Source organism: Entelurus aequoreus, linkage group LG05 (assembly GCF_033978785.1).
Source record: "Entelurus aequoreus isolate RoL-2023_Sb linkage group LG05, RoL_Eaeq_v1.1, whole genome shotgun sequence".
NCBI lineage: Eukaryota > Metazoa > Chordata > Actinopteri > Syngnathiformes > Syngnathidae > Entelurus > Entelurus aequoreus.
The window spans coordinates 45572781-45596489 of record NC_084735.1 but is presented as its reverse complement, the minus strand read 5'-3'; the positions used below and the strand labels follow the sequence as shown (position 1 = coordinate 45596489).

The 23709-nt window shown below is 36.9% G+C and overlaps 1 protein-coding gene across 1 annotated transcript; it reads right to left on the bottom strand.

Annotated features, from left to right (window-relative positions):
- Positions 1-62: 62 nt before the first annotated feature.
- On the bottom strand, positions 63-22426 carry eral1 (Era-like 12S mitochondrial rRNA chaperone 1). Its single transcript, XM_062048228.1, has 11 exons — positions 22202-22426; positions 17818-17967; positions 17603-17730; positions 15546-15623; positions 15430-15476; positions 15292-15353; positions 15097-15209; positions 9830-10138; positions 8168-8317; positions 6900-6977; positions 63-496 (listed from the first exon to the last, which is right to left on the bottom strand). Exons 1-11 carry the CDS (start codon positions 22302-22304, stop codon positions 374-376), a joined length of 1341 nt encoding a protein of 446 aa, XP_061904212.1. The 5' UTR covers positions 22305-22426; the 3' UTR covers positions 63-373.
- Positions 22427-23709: the final 1283 nt, after the last annotated feature.

Sequence of the window (23709 nt, the reverse complement as noted above, 5' to 3'; positions counted from 1 at the left end):
TTTGAGGCTCAATTTGTTTTTGGTGGATACAGTTTTTTTTTAATTATTTAACATTGACAATAGGATGTTTCTCATCATTAGACATGTGGCCACAATATATCTTGTGTGTGTGTGTATATATAGAAATAAAATACTGAAGTTCCAATAATTACAATAATTGATGACATTAAGGAGAAATACTTGAGACAATCTACAAGCAAAATACATTTTATTTTATTTTAAATAATGCAGAAAAAACGGAGCATCATCGTTGTTGTATTGGAACACTGTCATGAAGTGATCCACAAAGCATGTTGTCTTGTGTAAACATTTTTCTGTCACTCACAGTCCTACAGAAAACGTCTCCGAGCTTTCAGTCATCTCATCATCTTCATCACTTCTTCATCTTGACCGAGAGCCTCAGTTTGACCTCTTTTAGGAAAATGTGTGTGAGCTGCTCACTAGTCTCCTGGGCGATACGTGCTACCATCTGGCCTCCAGCGCCAATCGCCATCCTCTAAAGAGCAAAGACAGTACACAATATTTATCTTGTGTTACCATATTTAGTAACTTGGTAACTGCAATAGTAAACATAGTTAGTTATACTTAATAATCATAATAAAAACAGAGCATCCATCCATCCATTTTCTACTGCTTGTCCCTTTTGGTGTTGCGGGGGGCGCTGGAGCCTATCTCAGCTACATTCGGGCGGAAGGCGGGGTACACCCTGGACAAGTCGACACCTCATCACAGGGCCAACACAGCATTATCTTTGTAAATCAAACATTTTTGATACATCTTTATAACTAGACCATATAGGAGTTGTTTAGAGGAAGTGAATAGTAATAATAAACTACAATATGCTATTTCAGGAGAAACTGCAGGTGAGTGCTGAAAAGCTGAAGCAGAACTAAAATGCTAACAGGTAGCACACCAGCCAGATAGCGTTAATGAACAAAATTACGACTCTTATGCAAGTATCAGTAAAATGAGCTTGAAAAAAAAGATACAATGCTAACATTAGCATGCGGACAGTTGGCATGCGTCAGGTACCACATTATATAACTCAGAGGTGTATGCCTGCAAAATTTGTTGAAAAAGTTAGCATGCTATAATGCTAACGTTACCATGCTAACAGTTGGCATGCGTCAAGCAAGGAATTATTTTTGACTCTAAAGGTGTGTACCTGCAAAAATAGCTAAAATAGCATGCTAACAGTAAGCATGTGTCAAGGATCAGTTATACAGTGCATCCGGAAAGTATTCACAGCGCTTCATTTTTTTTTTTTTACGTTTTGTTATGTTACAGCCTTAATCCAAAAAGGAATACATTAATTTTTGTCTTCGAAATTCTACAGACATTATGTGTGAATGTGAATATGTTTTTTTAAAGTGCAAATTTATTAACACTAAAAAATCAAAATAAATCACACGTACATAAGTATTCAGAGCATTTGCTTTGGCAGCAATTACAGCCTCAGGTCTTTTTGAATACTGTAGGAGTCTAATAGAGAATTGTACTTAAACCAATGCTTATTCTATTATTTTGAGTGATTGATGTGTGTACGTCAGTGTGCACCCTCTGCAGGTGGTGAAATGTTCCCAAGCAGGCCACCCGTTTAGCTCCAAAAACCTGGAAAAAATTGTGCACAACAGCTGAATGCTGAATACTTAGCGTATAACAATATTTGTGAACCCTTCCAGTCGGGTGTTCAGGGCAAATCACTCTACTGATTGGCCCTCGCAAAAGTGACTAATGACTTGTCCAGGGTGTACCCCGCCTACCAACTGAATGCAGCTGAGATAGGACCCAGCACCTCCCGCAACCCGGAAAGGAATAAGCGGTAGAAAATGGATTGGATGGATGGATTTGTTGTTAACTATGGATGCTGATGCGTCATCCATGTTGCTGCTACTTGATCTCAGCGCTGCTTTTGATACCGTTAATCATAACATTCTATTAAAATGCATTAAATCTTGTGTCGGTATGTCAGACTTGGCTTTTTCTTGACTTAACTCCTACCTCACTAAAAGGATGCACTGTATACCCCATAATGACGTGCCCTTGGAGTGTGTTAAGATAACATACGGAGTCCCACAGGGTTCTGCTTGGCCCTGCCCTATTAAAAATATACATGCTGCCGAGAGGCAACATCATTTGCAAATACGGCGTTAATTTTCACTGTTATGCTGATGACAGCCAACTTTACATCCCCTAATGCTTGTAGTCATCTGGAGGCATGTCTTAATGAAATTAAACAATGGATGTCCAGCAACTTCCTGGATCTTAACGCTTAGAAAACGGAAATGTTGTAAGGATACCACTTTAAAAATATAATAATAAAACAACCAAAAATAGCGACTCAGTGAAGAATCCCAGTCATTTTTTTCAAGCCAACTCTCTTGTTTGAGCTGCACATTAAGAGCGTAACTAAAACAACATTCTTTGATCTCTGTAAGATCGCTAAAATCCATTCCATTTTGTCCATCAGTGATTCTAAGATCATTATACATGCGTTTATTACATCTCGTCTCGATTACTGTAACATTATTTTCGGGCCTCTCCAAGATTACGGTTGCTTCAAAATGCGGCTGCTAGACTATGGACTAGGACACGAAAGTTCGATCATATTACGCCTATACTGGCAGACCTGCACTGGCTCCCAGTACACTTTAGGTAACTTTAAGGTTTTATTACTTACGTACAAAATATTTAACTGTTTAGCACCATCTTATCTTGATGATTGTATTGTACCCTTTGTTCCATCCAGAAACCTACGTTCTAAGAATGCCGGCTTATTAGTGATTCCCAGAACCTAAAAAAAAGTCTGCAGCCTCTACAGTGTTTTTAACTATGGAAGTTCGATATGCCATCTTGGTAGAAGCATTTAGGTCCCACCTTAAAACTCATCTGTATAGTGTAGCTATCAAATAGGCTCTGTTTTAAACCAGTTGACCTGACGCTTCTCTCTCTCTTTTGACAGCCACTCTTGCAAGGATAATCCTTGGAGAGATACCAGTCTACAGGAGGTGCTTGCTGTTTGAAGTCATGACCTAGTGTGGACCACTCGTCTATTACTTGGATGGAGACCTCCTACGACCCTCTGCTTTCCCCCAATGGACTGGACTCTCACATTATCATGAATAATGTCATTGTGGTTTGTGTAGTCCTTTGAGGCACCTTTGATTAAGGGCTATATAAATTAACTTTGATTGATTGATTGAAGATGAATGCAGCAATGTACAGAGACATCCTGGATGAAAACCAACACGCATCATCCAACCTGTTGGAGCTTGAGAGGTGCTGCAAAGAGGAATGGACGAAACTGCCCAAAGATAGGTGTGCCAAGCTTGTGGCATCGTATTCAAAAAGACTTGAGGCTGTAATTGCTGCCAAAGGTGCATCAACAAAGTATTGAGCAAAGGCTGTGAACACTTATTTACTGTGAATATTTATGTACACATGATTTTTTAATTTTTAATACATTTGCAAAATAAAAAACCCAACAGGTTTTAAAATTGTCATTATTTATTGCATTATTTTCAATGAATTTTAAAAGTGATTTAGAGATAGAATAGATTACTCATATTAGCTGCATAGAACGAGCCAACTTTTAAATGTTAGAATGCAAAAAAAAACAAAAAAACTTTTGTCTCCTTGTCTCTCATAATGATTGTGAACGATAGGCAAAATTCCAAAAATTGTTTAGAAAAAAAATAGTACAAAGTGTCACTGCCTGAAAAAAAAGGGAAACATGGACACAAAAATAACAAAAATATATATGTTTTAGAGCTGCAACAACTAATCGATTAAAATCGATTATAAAAATAGTTGGCGATTAATTTAGTCATCGATTCGTTGGATCTATGCTATGCGCATGCGCTGAGGCTACGTTTTTTTTTTTTTAACCTTTATTTATAAACTGCAACATTTACAAACAGCTGAGAAACAATAATCAAAATAATAGGGGTGTAACGGTACGTGTATTTGTATCGAACCGTTTCGGTACGGGGGTTTCGGTTCGGTGCGGAGGTGTACCGAACGAGTTTCCACACGGACATTTTAAGTAGCGTACTGCACGTTGTGTAAACAATACTCAAAATGCTGGACATTTGAGGCATTTAAGAAACTCCGCCCTGACAGCTCTGCAAAAGAGGACATGTCCGGTGAAAAGAGGACGTATGGTCAGTCTATCGTAGCCCGTTAGCTGCTAGCATGCTAGCAAAAGAGGACATGTCCGGTGAAAAGAGGACGTGTCCTCTTTTGCGGGGCTGTCCGGGCGGTGTTTCTTAAATGCCTCAAATGTCCGGCATTTTGAGTTAGGGTTGTGTGTATTTTCAATGTACGTTCAGGGATAAGAAGGTTAAAAACAAAACATATTGTGTGCGCAGCAGCATTCGTGAGGGAGGGGGAGAGACAGAGAGAGTGAGAGAGATGTGATAAACGCGCATGCGTCGTCAGGCTCTGCTTTTTATCGATAGATTTATCAGATTGAATTTTTTTATTATCTATAGCAGGGGTGTCAAATGTGTGCATTTTTGTAACATTTTCCTTGTTTTATTTGGCAAGTTGAAAGAACATGGCGCCAGTATTCTGTTTTTTTTTCAATAAAATACTGGAAAGGATAGAAATGTAGTTTGTCTCTTTTATCCGATAATTAATCGATTAATCAAAGTAATAATCGACAGATTAATCGATTATCAAATTAATCGTTAGTTGCAGCCCTAATATGTTTATACTGTAAGCTTTGGTTTTATTTTTAGCCTTTGGTTGTGTTGCTCTGGATGGAATTATTCCTTTCTAAGAGGGTTTTTTTCATGTTTGATTTTAGTATTTCCAAAATGTAGTACGATTTGTCATATTTTGTGTTTGGAATAAGATGGGACAATTTTGGTCAGGTGTTTCTCACAGGACAGCACTTCTCAAAGCAAATATTGAGGGACATGACTGGTGAGATAGCTTCCCCTGCTGGATTTTAAACTGCAGCACTTATTTTCTCTTGCAGACAGTGTCATCAAACCACTTTCTATTTAGGTTATTATAAAAAAAAACACACCATATTTTTCAGACTATAAGGCGCACTTAAAATCCTTTAATTTTCTCAAAAATCGACAGTGCGTCTAATGTACGTATTATTTCTGGTTGTGCTTACCGACCTTGAAACTATTTATTTAGTACATTGCATAATGGTAAGTGTGATAGGAGATACATGTGGACTGCAAGATAAAGCTAGCAAGCAAGCCCAAAACTTTGATGTTTATTGGCATTATTTTAACAAAAAAATCTTAGGGTACATTAAACATGTTTCTTATTGCAAGTTTGTCCTTAAATAAAATAGTGAACATACAAGACAACTTGTCTTTTAGTATTAAGTAAGGAAACAAAGGCTCCTAATTTAGCTGCTGACATATGCAGTAACATATTGTGTCATTTATCATTCTATCATTTTGTCAACATTATTAAGGACAAGTGGTAGAAAATGAATGATTGATCTACTTGTTCATTTACTGTTAATATCTGGTTATTTTCCATTTAAACATGTTCTATCTACACATAATCACTTATTCTTCTGTTGTTTGGATACTTTACATTAGTTTTGGATGATACCACAAATGTGGGTATCGATCCGATACCAAGTAGTTACAGGGTCATACATTGGTCATATTCAAAGTCCTCATGTGTACAGGGACATATTTCCTGAGTTTATAAACATAATATACATTTTTTTTAAATGAAAAAAGATTTTGTGATGCTAAAAAATATCGATGTAATCATAGTAGTATCGACTAGATACGCTATTGTACTTGGTATCATTACAGTGGATGTTAGGTGTAGATCAACCAATGGCGTTTGTTTATATTGTAGCGTCCCAGATGAGTTGGTGCTGCAGGAAATTCTGGGAATTTGTTCTGTAGTGTTTATTTTGTGTTGCGGTGCAAATATTCTTCCAAAATGTGTTTGTCATTGTTGTTTAGTGTGGTTTCATTATATGGCACATGTTTATGAAAGTGTTGGCGTTGTTCATACGGCCACCCTTAGTGCGACATGTATGGCTGTTGATTAAGTATGCTCTTCATTCAAATGTGATCAGTGTGTTCAAAATCAAGGTCGCCTGAATGGATAATGAAAGCTTGTGTTGGCTGTGTCAACTATAGATAAGATTATACTCATCCATTATCACGATTCCAATGTGCTGCGGTGCGAAGCTACAGGGCTGATACTTGAAATAATTGTACTTAATTTGTCTCCATGGAGACAAGGATTAGTGATAATGAAGCAGTTACAACGCTGCTGACTATGGACAGACATTAGCCGCTAGCTAGCTAGCCATGTCTTAAAGCACCTCTTCCTGAGGGCGTTCTGCATGACACGACGGGTAGGGGACCGGTACTTTTTAGAGGCGGTGTATTACCGAATATGATTCATTAGTATCGCAGTACTATACTAATACCGGTGTACCGTACAACCCTAGTTCTAACTTATATTTGTCAGTCTCGCTATAGAAGCACTAAAACTACAGATACAACAAAGATGACGGGGAGAAGACTCGGTCGAAGTGGAGCCATGTAAATAAGACCTGCCCACAAAACGGCGCATCCTGAAGAGACGGTCAGAAAGCTGTCTATGCAATATTTTGACCATAGAAACACCATTACATGTTATGTAGACCTCAAGGAAGTGTTTTAAATGTAGAAAAAAAATCATAATATGACCCCTCTAATGTGCCTTATAATCCTGTGCGCCTTTTGTAGGACCATAGACCTGAATAAACCCGCTCATTGGCAGTGCGCCTTAAAATCTGGTGCGCGCCATGGCTTGAAAAACACGGTAAATGGATATTAAATGTATTGACAGTATAATCGTGGTATGATCAAAGGCAATACTTAAAATATTTCAAAAATACAAATGAGTCCACTTACCAAATGACTTTCTTTCTTAGTGAGAATTTTCACTGAAACGTTCAGTCCGTTTTCATCCTCTTCCCATAGCTCAACAGCCTGAAAGCAAAGACGTTTAAAAACAATTATTTCAACAGATATCAAGTCCAATTCCTGCTAATGATGCACAACGAAAAATCTACAGGTAGTTCATTCCTTCACATACAGTATGTCATAAAAGTCAAAGTACACTGCTCACATTTTAAGATATAGTACACTTGGATATAACTTAAGAGTAGTCAGTGAGCAGTTTATTTAGCAGTATAGTTTTACTATTAGGGGTGTAGGGGCAGAAATATCACCTTCACGACATTGCTGATTCTTTTTCTAGATATTTAAAAAAAAAATTAAAAGCATATTCTGAATAAACATTGGTCCTAAATTAAGCATTTTCAAGCATTACATAGAAAAATATCAATACTGCAGTGGTAACGGCCACTGGAGGAGACCAAACCATTTAGAGGGCACTGTTCAGTATTGTGGTCACTGATTGGCTCAGCCACAGGCAGCCGTACTATATTGGATCAAAAGAGTGTAAAGTTGACTGAAGGGTGTTATTTCATATCTATAGGGCTCCTATAATGTTGAAAAATGTATTTAGAAGGTACGAAACAGTTTTTTCTATGCTTTAGCAATGAAAATATTAGATTTATAATTAATGATTCCTACATCGCATTAATTAATTTATTGTAGTCATCTCCGGAACCAATTAACAGCAATAAACAATTACTGTATAAGCAGTTTCCCATGTGTGTCACTGTTGTCATCACTTTTAAATAATAAGAATAACACTGTGGACCAGGACGAATTGATAGGTTGGTCTACATAGACACATTGTTAACATAACTGTACTGTTTGGTTTGTCGTCAGTTTTACATTATATTTGCACTACAGAAAAACAATCCATTCGATTTTCTATTTTTTCTATTCTACCAACCTATGCCATTTATAACCTACTTTATAACTATATTCTAATATATCAAATGGATATTAAATTGATTATGTACTGTACATACTATCGTTGTTGTGGTAATCATTGGGCTAAATCTGTGAGCTCAGGTACTACATTTCGTGCCATCTTATGAGACAAAGTTCCTTGAATTATTCGTTTACCTTAATGAAGCGTGCAAATAAAACAAAGAAAGAACAAAGATATGAAAATACATTCTGGGAGGTATTCTGTAGTAACATCTTATATGAACCATTATGATGAGTCATCAACATGCATGGCGAGGTCCTTCTTTAGTCACCTGTGTAATTAAATATGGCACCTCCTGGGGTAGATGTTCAAGAAGCTTCTCTCTGATGGTGTCGATGCACAGTTCCACTGGACTCTGGTCTGTCAGAACCTTGCTGTGGTACTGCCATGATCCACCCTTGGCTGCAACCATTAAGTAACCCTGGGATGAAAAGAAAGATGAACACGTAAAGAAATAGTAAGATGTACTTGAGGACAATAATAGTAATAATAATCATAGTGAGATGTACTTTAGCATATTTATAGTAATAATAATAATAGTAAAATGTACTTTAGCATTTTAATAATAATAAGATAATAATAACAACAATAGTAATATGTACTTTAGCATAATAATTGTAATAGTAATAATAATAATAATAGTAAGATGTACTTTACCATAATAATTGTAATAATAACAACAATAGTAAGATGTACTTTGGCATAATAACAGTAATAATAATAATATTAAGATGTACTTTAGCACATTAATAGTAATAAAAATAATAGTAAGATGTACTTTAGCATATTAATAGTAATCTTAATAAGATCGACTATAGCATAACAATGGTAATAATAATAATAATAATAATAATAGTAACATGTACTTTAGAATATTAACAGTTATAATAATAATATTAGTATGATGTATTTTAGCATATTAATATTAAGATGTACTTTAACATAATAGTAATCATAATAATAGTAAGGCATACTTTCGCATAATAGTAATACTAATATTAATAGAAAGAAGTACTTAGAGATAATAATAGTAATAATAATAATAGATGCATTTTAGCATACTAATAGTAGTAATAATATTAATAGAAATATGTACTTTTGGGATAATAATAATAATAAGATGTACTTTAACATAATCACAATAGTACGATGTATTTTAGCATAATAACAGTAATAATGATAACAATAATAGTAAGATGTACATTAGGATAATCCCTCCATTCATGTTCTACCGCTTGTCCCTCTCAGGATTGCGGGGGGGCTGGAGCCTATCCCAGCTGCACTTGAGCGGAAGGCAGGCAATACACCATGTACAAGTCGCCACCTCATCGTAGGGCCAACACAGATAGACAGACAACATTCAAACTCACATACTATTTAGTGTCGCCAATCAGCCTATTCCCAGGTGCATGTCTTCGGAGGTGGGAGGGAGCTGGAGTACCCACCCAGTCAACGGGAGAACATGTTAAATTAAGTTAAAGTACCAATGATTGTCACGCACACACTAGGTGTGGCGAAATTATTCTCTGCATTTGACCCATCACCCTTGATCACCCCCTGTAAACTCCAAACAGAAAGACCCTGAGCCCGGGAATCAAACCCGGGACCTTCTCTCTGTGAGGTACAAGCGCTAACCACTGCTCCACCATGCAGCCACTTTTGAATAATAATACTACTAATAATAATAATAGTAAGATGTACTTGAGCATAATACTAGTAATAATAATAATAATAATAATAATAGTAAGGTGTACTTTAGCATATTAGTAATAATAATAATAATATGTACTTTAGCATATAATTGTAATAATAATAGTATTAAGATGTTTTTAGCATAGTAACAGTAATAATAATAGTAAAAATATTAATAACAACAGTAAGATGTATTTTAGAATAATGAGCACAACTGTCGTATTCCTAATTTGTGACACACCTTTAGTGTCTCCACATCCTCTTTGTCCAAAGACGAGAGCATGAAGACATCCTTAAAGCCACCCCAGCCCTTCTGGTTCCTCAGAGTCTTCAGTCTGTCTTTGTCCAGCACAGTATTGTCCCCATCAGCAGCGTCTTCAAGCTTGGAACGGTCGTCGTCCTGAAACGCAACGCAATCCTGCTCTGGCCTCTTCTCAGCCCACGGGGGCTTAATTAGCGGTCTGACGCGTAGCTGGCGGCCATTCACGACTCCGCATGTGAGCTCGCCTGTGATGTCCAGCAGCCTGTCCTTCATCTTCACCTTGTCCACCTTCAAGATGGAAGAAAAGCAGGAAGGACATGAGGAAATCATCCTATTTGCTTTCTAATGGATTGGGTATGGTTTATTTGTTTCAGACATGCTAAGTTACATAACGGAGCGTCACATGATATAATTTATACCCTCCAACATGGCTGAAAAATAGTAGGAAAAAGAGCCCATTTAATACTACGATTTCTTCACATCTATTATAAATAATCTTCTTATTGGAGGACATTTTCTATAGTGGCCTCTTAATTCTTAATGAGATAAGGACACCATTTCCCCAACCCAGCACTTTACAAAGTGCAGCTCAGGGATTTGCAGCCTGCAGGTTCCGGACATATACTGTATAATAAAATTAATTCAACGATAAATGAAAATTAACTCGATAAGTTTGCCAGATAAGTTTTCTTTGTCTCTTGCTTTCAAACGGCGCAAGAGGATTCACTCCGTGCATCGCCCTGAATGCATTCCTTCAATAGTGGAAATAAACAAAGGGAGTGAACCCTCTTGTCAGTCATTTACAATCTTTGTCTATGTAGGGTGGCGGCTTGACTGTTAGCTCACAACAGCGTCAAAGCCTTTCTAGTGAGAAATACTGCAAGGTAAGAAAAATTAGAAGGACAAATATAATTACAAAGCCAAAGGTTCTCTTGTGGGAATATTAACACTTCAACTCGAATGAGCATAAGCTTATTAACACGGAAGAATGAGCCAGCATGCCGAATTTGTTGGGAAGAAATGACAAAAAAACAAGACACCAGACCCAGTTTTTCCAACTGAATTTTGTTAGCTTAGCAATATTGACTACATTAGATTAGTTTAGCATCTTAAAAATGTATCAGAGTGGCCTAAAAATGTATATAAGTGACCCCGCAAAAATTATTGCATTTTGTTGGTTGCTGTGGTAGAATCCGGGTTTTTATTTGGAAGCTTACGTTTTCTCGAACAGGAAGTCACTGTTAGCATGTTTTATTGCTGTGTAACGAGAGAGTAGTTATGTTGCTCTTATTATTTCACACTACTTAGTGATAATGATGAATTTAACTATACTACAACTAGAGGTAGGAATGATTACAATTACGATTCAGTGGCTATCATTTGATTATAAATCAATCATCTATACTTATTATATTGTATTTTATTATTATATTATTAATATATGGTAAATATTATAGATGTATTACATATAAATATATCTACTAGGCTCCTCTACAGTAATATTTATAATATATATATATATATATATATATATATATATATATATATATATATATATATATATATATATATATATATATATATATATATATATATATCAGTGGAGGCTGGTGACTTCCAGAATTGAGGAGGCCATTTTTTTCCGCTTGCTCACTTCACTCGCGATGGAATGTTCCCTGTTCTCTTATCTGTCTTTGTGCTGGCCAAAGGCATACTATTTGGAGTGTAAGCTACAGTCAGAAAGTTCTTGCTGATGCAATTCATTGTGCAGAGCTTAGCCTTGTGCCTTCCTGAAGAAATTACATTGCTGTAAGTCTATGAGCCTGCCTGATAATTAAGCTGAGAAATGACATTTGGATGTTATATAAACGCCAAGTGAACATGTGTAAAAGGCAGGAATTTTAATTATGTAGTTAAAAACAATTTTGTTTAGCTTACATTTTTCATTCTTCTACAGCTTCAACATGTAATCACCAATTTAATCAAGTTTAGCATATAAAAAAGATAAGATAACACTTTCTTTATCATATGTAGTTTTATTCAATATATTTAATATAAAATATGTAAAAATATGGTTCCAGTTGGCTTTATCTGCTGAGAAACACAGACAAAATGGAGTGTTATTACTACTGAGAACTAGTGGTGTAACACTGGTAGAGACATCTAATTAGTTCAACTCACATCTGGTTTAGCTGAGGGGCGGCATGCTCTCTCCTGGACTCCACTCCACAGGTTGGTGCTGGCTTCATTTACAAATTGCGCCAGAATCTCGCCGATTTCCGAGGTCGTTTTAAGCAAAAGTATTTGGCTATATGAGCTATAAACTTCACGGATGATAGCCAGGGGTGTTCTCTAAATTTCCTGAAAAGCACAAGTTGATAGGACACTCGTAGCCACTATGGCGAGTGTTTGTTTGACTGAAGTGGCTGGCGAATTCTCAAAATGGCTTCTGTGTTGATTAGGAAAGGAAAGGATTGATTCCAAATGAACCAGTAGCATGTGATTGGACGAACAAAATGTCAATCTTTCAGCCCTGGACACAATGCATGGTGAGGCCAGGCCTCCGTTGCCCACCCATTTTCAGTGATCTGGCCAATCACATATTGGCATGAAAAAGCATGCATTACATTGACTTCTATGAGAAGCTAATTTCCTAGGGGAGGCCTGGCCTCCCTTAATACAAACTGATAGGGAAATCTGGCCTGTTGCTTTACAATTGCAATATTGGGTTTTAGCCATGGGAACATTTAGATTTATGAACAAAACTAAAATAATATGAATATAAAAAATAAAAAATATGTTTTTTGTTAAAATAAATAAATAAAATAAATATATTTATTGTTTTTTTTAAATCTCTCTCTTCTCTCAAATTATTGGGGAGGCCAGGCCTCCTCCACCTCTATGGAGGAGCCTCCACTGATATATATATATATATATATATATATATATATATATATATATATATATATACATATATATTAGGGCTGCAACTAACGATTAATTTGATAATCGATTAATCTGTTGATTGTTACTTCGATTAATCGATTAATAATCGGATAAAAGAGACAAACTACATTTCTATCCTTTTCAGTATTTTATTGAAAAAAAACAGCATACTGGCACCATACTTATTTTGATTATAGTTTCTCAGCTGTTTGTACATGTTGCAGTTTATAAATAAAGGTTTATAAAAAAATAATTAAAATAAATTTAAAAAATAAAATAAAATAAATTAAAACAAATTAAAAATGCCTCTGCGCATGCGCATAGCATAGATCGGGGGTCGGCAACCTGCGGCTCTAGAGCCGCATGCGGCTCTTTAGCGCCGTCCTAGTGGCTCTCTGGAGATTTTTCAAAAATGTATGAATAATGGAAAAAGATGAGGGGAAAAAAATCTATTTTTTTGTTTTAGTATGGTTTCTGCAGGAGGACAAACATGACACAAACCCCCCTAATTGTTATAAATCACACTTTATATTAAATATGCTTCACTGATTCGAGTATTTGGCGAGCGCCGTTTTGTCCTACTTATTTTGGCGGTCCTTGAACTATATATATACACATATATATATATATATATATATATATATGTATATATATATATATATATATATATATATATATATATATATATATATATATATATATATATACATATATATATATATATATATATATATGTATATATATATATATATATATATATATATATATATATATATATATATATATATATACATATATATATATATATATATATATATATATATATATATATATATATATATATATATATATATATATATATATATATATATATATATATATGTTTGTTTACATGTATAACTTTCTCCGATTTTCTAGGACGTGTTTTATGCCACTTTTTCTGTCTCATTTTGTCCACCACACTTTTAACGTTGTGCATGAATGCACAAAGGTGAGTTTTGTTGATGTTTTTGACTTGTGTGAAGTGCTAATCAGACATATTTGGTCACTGCATGACTGCAAGCTAATCAATGCTAACATGCTATTTAGGCTAGCTATATGTACATATTGCATCATTATGCCTCATTTGTAGGTATATTTGAGGTCATTTAGTTTCCTTTAAGTCCTCTTAATTAAATTCATATCTCATGACACATGTAATATGGCTTTTAATTTTTTGCGGCTCCAGACAGATTTGTTTTTGTATTTTTGGTCCAATATGGCTCTTTCAACATTTTGGGTTGCCGACCCCTGGCATAGATCCAACGAATCGATGACTAAATTAATCGCCAACTATTTTTATAATAGATTTTAATCGATTAGTTGTTGCAGCCCTAATATATATATATATATATATATATACATATATATATATATATATATATATATATATATATATATATATATATATATATATATATATATATATATATATATATATATATATATATATATATATATATATATATAAATACAAAAGGGCAGTCAATGCGTTAATACAACACATACATATATATATATACACATATATATATATGTATGTATATATGTATGTGTTGTATTAACGCATTGTGTTCTGTATATGTGTTCTATATATATATATATAAATATATATATATATATATATATACATTCACACTCACATTAACACACTAGGGCCAATTTAGTGTTGCCAATCAATCTATCCCCAGGTGCATGTTTTTGGCGGTGGGAGGAAGCCGGAGTACCCGGAGGGAACCCACTCAGTCACGGGGAGAACATGCAAACTCCACACAGAAAGATCCCGAGCCCGGGTTTGAATCATTGACCAGGTATGTCGACATCAGCTTAAGCAGGCACTTTGTGTAATAAGAAAATCATATCTGACTTGATGAGTTTGGGTTGTCAACATAAGCGGGTTCAAATGTATTTTAGATTGGAAGCCACAATTTGATGATACAAAGTAGGACCTCAACGAGTTTAAATGGTCCTGTGACAAAGCTCTTAACCCAAACCACTTGTATCTCAAATCAACATGTCCTTAACATTCACTTTCTTTCCGTGCTTGTAAAAACAGAGTTTTGTCGATCTTACAGGGTTTTGCTGTGACATTTGTTACGTGAGCAAATTATGCTTGTAACTAAAATTTTTGTTTGCAACTTAAAGCACAACAATAAGTCGAGAGACAATTCTTATCTCAAAACACCCTTTAGTTGGGGCACTTTTAAGTTTAGGTACAACTGTATGGTAACCCGATGGTTCTGTTGTCTAGGACAAGATACCTTATTTAGGACGAGTACTGCTGGAATGTCCGGGTGCTGTGCCAGGCATTTGAGCACCTCTAAATCAAGGCTTTTGCACATCCATTTGTCTGACACGTCAACCACGACCACCACTGAGAATAGAAACAATTACAATGATTAACCTTTGATATGCAGCCACTGTATTTCCCTAATCATATAAGATGCAGCCAATACTTAGGTCAGCCTCCGTCACCGTGCGCCAAGGATCCAGAAGCAAAGAATTCTCCAGTTGGTGCCTGACAACACGAATAGTCAATATCCATGTTAGTAACACTCAACAAAGAACACACATAATGAGCCTTTTTTTTTTACCTTTTAACTTTTGATCGTGTCGTGAGGCCTGGTGTGTCCAGTAAGATCTAAAAAAAAAAAATTGTTTCAGCATTGGGTTTTCAATAGAATGTATAGGAGCTGAAGGGAAGTCTTACAATCTGTGTATCTTGTTCTGTTAGCACGCCCACGGATCGTTTTCTTGTTGTGTGTACTTTCTTGGACACGGCAAAGACCTTTAATGTAAAAATTGTACCACGTTAAAACAGAAAATCCTTAAAGAACCTGTTCGAACTCAAAGTGTTTACAAAGTACAGGAAATAAGAAGCAAGTATGCTGTTTGTTGGAAAGGGACGGCAACAACAAAATTAACACCCGACCTAATTTTTCCAAATGTGGAAAAAACATTGCACTTTTGTTTGTTCAATATTTATCGAAACGCTAACAGAGATTAAAAGGTCCATTTTATTTGTATTGTTTGTTTACGTATTAAAAGATAATTAAAAGCTGTTGAAAATCCAAATACAATGGTAAAAAAAAAAAAGGGAAATCAAGGTTTTTCGCATTTGAAAGACATATTTTCATTATTATTTATAATGATTACATAATTGCCGAATGTAGTCTCAAAATAATGACAATAATTTTGTTTTTTGGCAATATTTTTTTTATTTTCCTGAGGGAACTTTTCTGAAGGAATCAATAAAGTACTATCTATCTAATTTGCGAGACAATATATCCATCCATCCAACCATCCATTGTAGCTGAGACAATATATCGTCCAGCAAAATGTGTTATTGGCCCATGTGTATTTCGAAGGTCATAAACAGGTTTTAGGCTCTAGTTATGACAATATGTGAATTACAATTAATAATTCGTACTCTGCGGTAATTCATTTACCACGGTCAGGCCCGGAACCAATTAACTGAGATAAACTAGTAATTACTGTAGCAACAATATTGTAAAGTTGGCAACAGTAATGATCCTTTGTGCTTATTCTCGGGCAGACCAGGTATGTTATAATGTGTTAATGAGCGAAGGTGAACAGATTGCGGCGAGTCAATTTGTGGCAGTCCAAATTAATTTGTGGTGGGTGAATAAATTAATATATAGGAAAAACTTAAGACCCCAGTTTGGACACCCCAGCACACTAAACCTAGGGTTGGTAACGACAAACCGATGCGACCAGATATCTGGTTTGAGAAGTGGCCGGTTCTGCTAAGTATTGCGCGAGACTAGCAATCATGTGACAGTTTTTCTTTATAACAACGTGAGAGTCATGGCTGCCCGCCAAATAATTAACCCCCGATTTCCACAAGATGCGTAACGTCAACACCGCGGACCATCTCCATGCTGTGCTGTCCGTCAATATTGTAACATTCCAAGGAATGGAGGCTCAGACAAATTCACAGGTTACCTTTCTTTATTTCACAAAATGCAACGTTCTTGTACAACGGGCCCAATATCCGTGTCTTGCTCTCTTTTCCCGGCAACACTCAAACGACCTTTCACCTCCACAACACACGTCACTTCCCATCCTTGTCCCGGATGTCCCGCACCTGAGTCAAGCCATTGGATAGAACTTGAGGCATCTGTGACGACACTAACTTTACTTGTGGAAAATAAATATATTTGACATGAGACATGTTTGCCTTTTTACTTTATTTAACATCTTTGGGGGTATATATTGTGCTTTACAAATCTGAAAATACTGGAAGCATGTTAAATTTATAGAATGTGATTTTTTTTTATATTTGAAGATGAATGTGCCTATGGGTGTTCTCATTTACTGTATCAGGTTATTGGTATTCTCATGGCATTCAACTGATCAGTTGTCTTAGAAGATGTTTGTCCTCTCATCCGAGTAGTTTTTATCAGTTCATGTTCATAAACTTAGCTTGGACAGACAAAGTCTGAACGCTTGGTGCTAAGGTCCTAACTATTTATTCTCTATCATGAGGAGCGTATGCACAGGAAGGAATGCTTTTGTTCGTTTTGTGGTGTAAAAAAAGAATGTGTCCATCAACAAATGTTAACCATAGTATTGAATCGTTTATAACTGACAACTGCGGTAGAGTCCTGGAGTAAATTTCACAATTATTCAGAAGTCTGACCTCGACTTAAAGCTGGTTTTCTAAAGAAAAATACATTGTTATGTACAGTAGATGTTTAAAGAGGACAATTAAAAAATGTATATTAACATATATACTGTACAGACCTTTCTGCCAAGAAGCTGGTTGGACAAAGTGGATTTCCCAGCATTCGGGGCACCAATTATGGCCACTTTTAAAATCTTTGAATTAATCGGCTGATCAGGACGTCTCAGTAGCAGTGAGGATTGTTCACCTAAAATGAAAACACAAATTACTTTGATGCCACACAATCTCCCTGAAATATGAGATATGTTCATACTGGAGGCGAAGGTTTGGTTACCGTTGTCTAAAGGAACAGAGGCGGGAAAGCGATAATCTGCAACTGCAGGGTTGCCTTTCAGCAACGTGCTTACAAATGCATCTGATGTGATAAAACAGGCTGGAGTGAAGATAAACGAGTCACTTCTTCCACAGTTATAGGTTGCATTTCCTGTAAAGACACCAGTATCTCCGTTATTGCACTGCCAGGAAAGACATACTGGCTGTGTCCCAAATGGATTACTTCCGTCAGTACACTTTCATATGTATACTAGAATCAGGATCAGGACAGTGTAATACTGTCTCTTATCCGGTTTCATCTTTTTTTACTCTCCATTTTAATTTTGAATTACAACCACTCTAATTCCAAGTCCTGTGCAATGTAGCAAAGAAATTTGTCGGCTCAATACCATGTAAATAGAGGCTTAGTATTGCAAATGCTGACACCGATTCTTTTTACTTAAAAATTGTCACTCATTGATAATCTTACTTTTAATTTGTTGATCATGACTATAATATGAAATAACACTGATCTAAGATATATGCAAAAATATATATTGTGAACAATTTGACAATGTATGAACACATCAATGAAACAAAATCCATCCATTTTCTTCCGCTAATCCGAGGTCGGGTCACGGGGGCAGCAGCCTAAGCAGGGAAGCCCAGACTTCCCTCTCTCCAGCCACTTTGTCCAGCTCCTCCCGGGGGATCCCGAGGCGTTCCCAGGCCAGCCGGGAGACATAGTCTTCCCAACGTGTACTGGGTCTTCCACGTGGCCTCCTACCGGTTGGACATGCCCTAAACACTTCCCTAGGAAGGCGTTCGGGTGGCATCCTGACCAGATGCCCGAACCACCTCATGTGGGTGGTTCATATCACCTCCTCTCGATGTGGAGGAGCAGCGGCTTTACTTTGAGCTCCTCCCGGATGGCAGAGCTTCTCACCCTATCTCTAAGGGAGAGCCCCGCCACCCGGCGGAGGAAACTCATTTCAGCTGCTTGTACCTGTGATTTTGTCCTTTCGGTCATAACCCAAAGCTCATGACAATAGGTGAGGATGGCATCAGTAATGCGGACGCTGTATCGATCCGTTGTGGTGAAGAAGGAGCTGAGCCGGAAGGCAAAGCTCTTAATTTACCGGTCGATCTACATTCCCGTCCTAAACTATGGTCATGAAACAACATATTTATTTAAAAAAATAAACACATAAAAAAACTGAAAAAATATCTAACCAATGCTGATATTACCTTGACATTTATTGATATTGGAATCAATCCTATGGAAGTAGAATTGTCTCACATCAACTTCTATATATCAATATGATATTAATACATATGCATATAAATATACAATATACAAATGTGATATACAAATAAATAAACAATTTGTATAAATAAACGCATATTTGTAAATATATTTTTGAGATTTGAAAATGTATACAAATAAAATGTATAAATATAAAAATGTGACATACAAATAAATCAAGAATTTGTATAAATAAACGTGCATTTGTAAATATAATTTAGAGATTTTGAATATAAATATGCTTGATTTTGTATTTGTATTGAATTTGCATATGTGCGTCGCTTTTTTGCTTTTGTGTCGATGAGACATTCCTCCCACAAACCAGATGCACAAATAAATGTGACCTACACACTCCCCTGAACAACCAGCAGAGGGCACTGCAGCCAGAGCGTGCAGACATGGTCAGACACTGGCAAGCCAATCAGAGGCACACTAGGGAGGGTCATATTACATCATGACTTTTGGGAAGATTTGACACACATTGCACTGACAAGAGATCAGTATCTACATCGGGACAAGGTCATTAAACGGCATTGATACAATAAAATAAGCAGCTAACACGGTCTTTCAGATTAACTGGATAAATTAGCATTAGCTAATACAACGCTAATGTTAGCTAGCTCAAGCCCATTGTGCGTTCTCTCTGTAAAGACGTGGATTGTTATTGTGCAGAGAACTCCGGGCATTTTGCATATAATGCATATAATGCTCTGTGACCCAGACCGCTCTGGCTGCAGTGCCCTCTGCTGGTTGTTCAGGGGAGTGTGTAGGTCATATTTATTGGGAGGAATGTCTCATCGACTCAAAAGCAAAAAACTGATCCATCCAACCATCCATTTTCTACCCCTTGTCCCTTTCAGGGTCGCGGGGAGTGCTGGAGCCTATCTCAGCTCCATTCGGGCGGAAGGTGGGGTACACCCTGGACAAGTTGCCAGCTCATCACAGGGCCAACACAGATAGACAACATTCACACTCACATTCACACACTAGGGCCAATTTAGTGTTGCCAATCAACCTATCCCCAGTTGCACATATACAAATTCAATACAAATACAAAATCAAGCATATTTATATTCAAATCTCAAAAAAATATTTACAAATACGCGTTTATTTTCACAAATTATTAATTTATTTGTATATCAAATTTGTATTTGTATATTTATTAATAGATGCATATGTATTAGAGATCCGCGGATAGGCAAATATTTAATCCGCAACCGCATCACAAAAGTCGTCATCCACCCGCCATCCACCCGAACTAACAGGGATGGCGTGGCGAAGTTGGTAGAGTGGCCGTGCCAGCAATCGGAGGGTTGCTGGTTACTGGGGTTCAATCCCCGCCTTCTACCATCCTAGTCACGTCCGTTGTGTCCTTGGGCAAGACACTCCACCCTTTGCCTCTGATGGCTGCTGGTTAGCACCTTGCATGGCAGCTCCCGCCATCAGTGTGTGAATGTGTGTGTGAATGGGTGAATGTGGAAATACTGTCAAAGCGCTTTGAGTACCTTGAAGGTAGAAAAGTGCTATACAAGTATAACCCATTTATCATTTATTTATTATCAAAACCACAACCGCCCGCCACCCGTTGTTATATATCTAATATAGACGATGCAAGGCATTAGTGAGGTTAGAAAGCTTTTGCCTGTTAAAGAAAGGAGACTGATCCAATGCAGCAGAGACATTCAATGCGTGCCACGCATTAATATCTCTTGGCCACGCATTAGAGGATAAGAGATATTAATGCGTGAAAATATTATTTATCATTATTATAATATTATTGTCATTTCCATTAAGAAAGTGTTGACTATTATTGTTATTTTTTTCACCTGGTCTTTAGTTTGCTGCCGGCGTTGCCATCTTTTTATTTTTTTCTTCTTCTTCTGTTGTGTTGTGTTGTGGTGTGCGGTGTCACGCCAAATTTCTTCCCTCTACAAACCCCCCCCCCCCCCTCCCCCCCCCCATTTACTTCCGTGGTCATGTTTCCTCTTACGTCATTGACAGCGATCGATAGCACTTCGGCTTTGACTGCCCGTCGCTGGAAGGATACTTCGTCTTTGACAGTTGCTGGAATCTGAAGAAATCGATTATTGTTTTTTTTTGTACAGGCGCGAAACAGGACAGTCGAGTGCCGGTTAAGGACCCCCGGCAACTTTGTGACTTTATTGGACGCAGCCCCGGAAGTAAATGGGGAGGGAAGGTTTTTGTAGGGGGGAAGAAATTTGGCGTGACAGCTGCAGCAGTGCCTGATGAATACTTGCCTGTTTCAAAGAGTGCTGCTCGTTTTTCGTATGTGGGTAACAACATTTAACTATGTATATATATTAACGAACTGGTTCAACCGCCACCCGCCCGAATCTATTTAAAATCTATTTTTTTCGTCATGCATCCGCCCGACCCGCGGATTATCCGCAGACTCCGCGGTTGTGTCCGCAAACCGCGCATCTCTAATATGTATTAATTAGGGCTGCAACAACTAATCTATAAAATCGATTATAAAAATAGTTGGCGATTAATTTAGTCATCGATTCGTTGGATCTATGCTATGCGCAAAACTTTTTTTTAAATAAACCTTTATTTATAAACTGCAACATTTACAAACAGCTGAGAAACAATAACCAAAATAAGTATGGTGCCAGTATGGTGCCAGTATGCTGTTTTTTTCCAATAAAATACTGGAAAAGATACAAATGTAGTTTGTCTATTTTATCCGATTATTAATCGATCAATCGAAGTAATAATCGACAGATTAATCGATTATCAAATTAGTTGTTAGTTGCAGCCCTAGTATTAATATTGTATTGATATATTTCAGTTGATGTGAGACAATTCTACTTCCATACAATCCAATACAATAAGTACTTTTTCAACAAACCTTGATATAGTCGCTTGGTCAAAGTGATATGAACAAATAAGTTCACATGGAAAATTGTGAATTGAATATTAAAATGTAGTTTCGCAACAATTTGTGGATAGATCAATAACACAAGATTTACTGTGAATGTATTTAGTAAATACAAGTGTTGTATATGAATGAATTTAATAAATACATTCGCGAGCAATACATACTATTTAGCCTGCATGTTGCACTTTGGAGGTTCACCTTTGAGGAGCGATGACGCAGGTTCCTGCCGAGAAAACACCACAAGCCGTCTAGAGAGGACAATCCAATCTCTGCACGAACGCCAGCACACTCTAAGAGCCATTACACATTAGTGTGTGTGTGTGTGTGTAGTTATAACTGCATATAACTACACTTAATAAGCTGCGTCGTTGGTTCGTGGTCACAATGTTGTCAACAAGAGGGCCGCCATGTTTTTTTTGACAAACGAGATTTCCGCTTTTTAAGATCCCCTCCTACACGTAAGCACGCCTCTTTGCGGACAATATTGTAACTACATTAAATGTAAGTGATATTCAGAATTCCCATTGTTATGAACGTACCACGCATGTAAGGTGATTGGCGAAGAAGGAGGATTGATTGATTGAAACTTTTATTAGTAGATTGCACAGTACAGTACATATTCCGTACAATTGACCACTAAATGGTAACACCCGAATACGTTTTCAACTTGTTTAAGTCGGGGTCCACGTTAATCAATTCATTAAGCGAAGGAAGCGTTCGGTTGCGGAAATGAGGAATGAAGACGTGATATGGAAGGAACGAGATAAGTGGAGCTGTGTTAGTATAGGTTGCTCAATAAAAGTTTAAAAAGAGCGTCAGACTTGGTTTGCACTTCTTCTGGACTCTACAGTGTTATATCAATATTGGTGAAGTTAAAGTTAAAGTACCAACGATTGTCACATACACACACTAGGTGTGGGGAAATTTGTCCTCTGCATTTGACCCATCCCCTTGTTCACCCCCTGGGAGGTGAGGAGAGCAGTGAGCAGCAGCGGTGGCCACGCTCGAGAATCATTTTTGGTGATTCAACCCCCAATTCCAACCCTTGATGCTGAGTGCCAAGCAGGGAGGTAATGGGTCCCATTTTTTTTTATTGTCTTTGGTATGACTCGGCCGGGGATTGAACTCACAACCTACCAATCTCAGGGCGGACACTCTAACCAAGTGGTTCTTAACCTGGGATTCGATCGAACCCTAGGGGTTCGGTGAGTCGGGCTCAGGGGTTCGGCGGAGGTCAAGACACACCCGACTCATCGTGTAAATAAAAACTCCTCCCTATTGCCGTATTGCGGATACGGCAACAGCAGAAGTCACACTGATTTGCAGGTGTGTAATTTGTTGTGAGTTTATGCACTGTGTTGGTTTTGTTGTTTGAACAAGGTGATGTTCATGCACGGTTCATTTTGTGCACCAGTAAAAAAACATGGTAACACTTTAGCATGGGGGACATATTCACCATTAATTAGTTGCTTATTAACATTAAAATTAGTAACATATTGGCTCTTAACTGGTCATTATTAAGTACTTATTAATGCCTTATTCGGCATGGCCTTATTATAACCCTAACCCTCTAACCCTGGCCCTAACCCTCTAGCCCTAACCCTAACCAAATAACTCTAAATTAAGTCTTTGTTACTTAGAATATGTTCCCCTAGTGTCCAAAAACTCTAAATTAAGTCTTTGTTACTTAGAATATGTTCCCCATA

Bases quoted from the DNA above. Each gene is read 5' to 3' on its own strand.
- eral1 (XM_062048228.1), bottom strand. From the start codon at position 22,304: ATGGCTCTTAGAGTGTGCTGGCGTTCGTGCAGAGATTGGATTGTCCTC. The intron at 15,477-15,545 runs GTAAGACTTCCC...TTTTTTTTTTAG, and splicing joins CAGAACAAGATACACAGATT to ATCTTACTGGACACACCAGG. The intron at 10,139-15,096 runs GTATCTTGTCCT...TCCATCTTGAAG, and splicing joins CAGTACTCGTCCTAAATAAG to GTGGACAAGGTGAAGATGAA.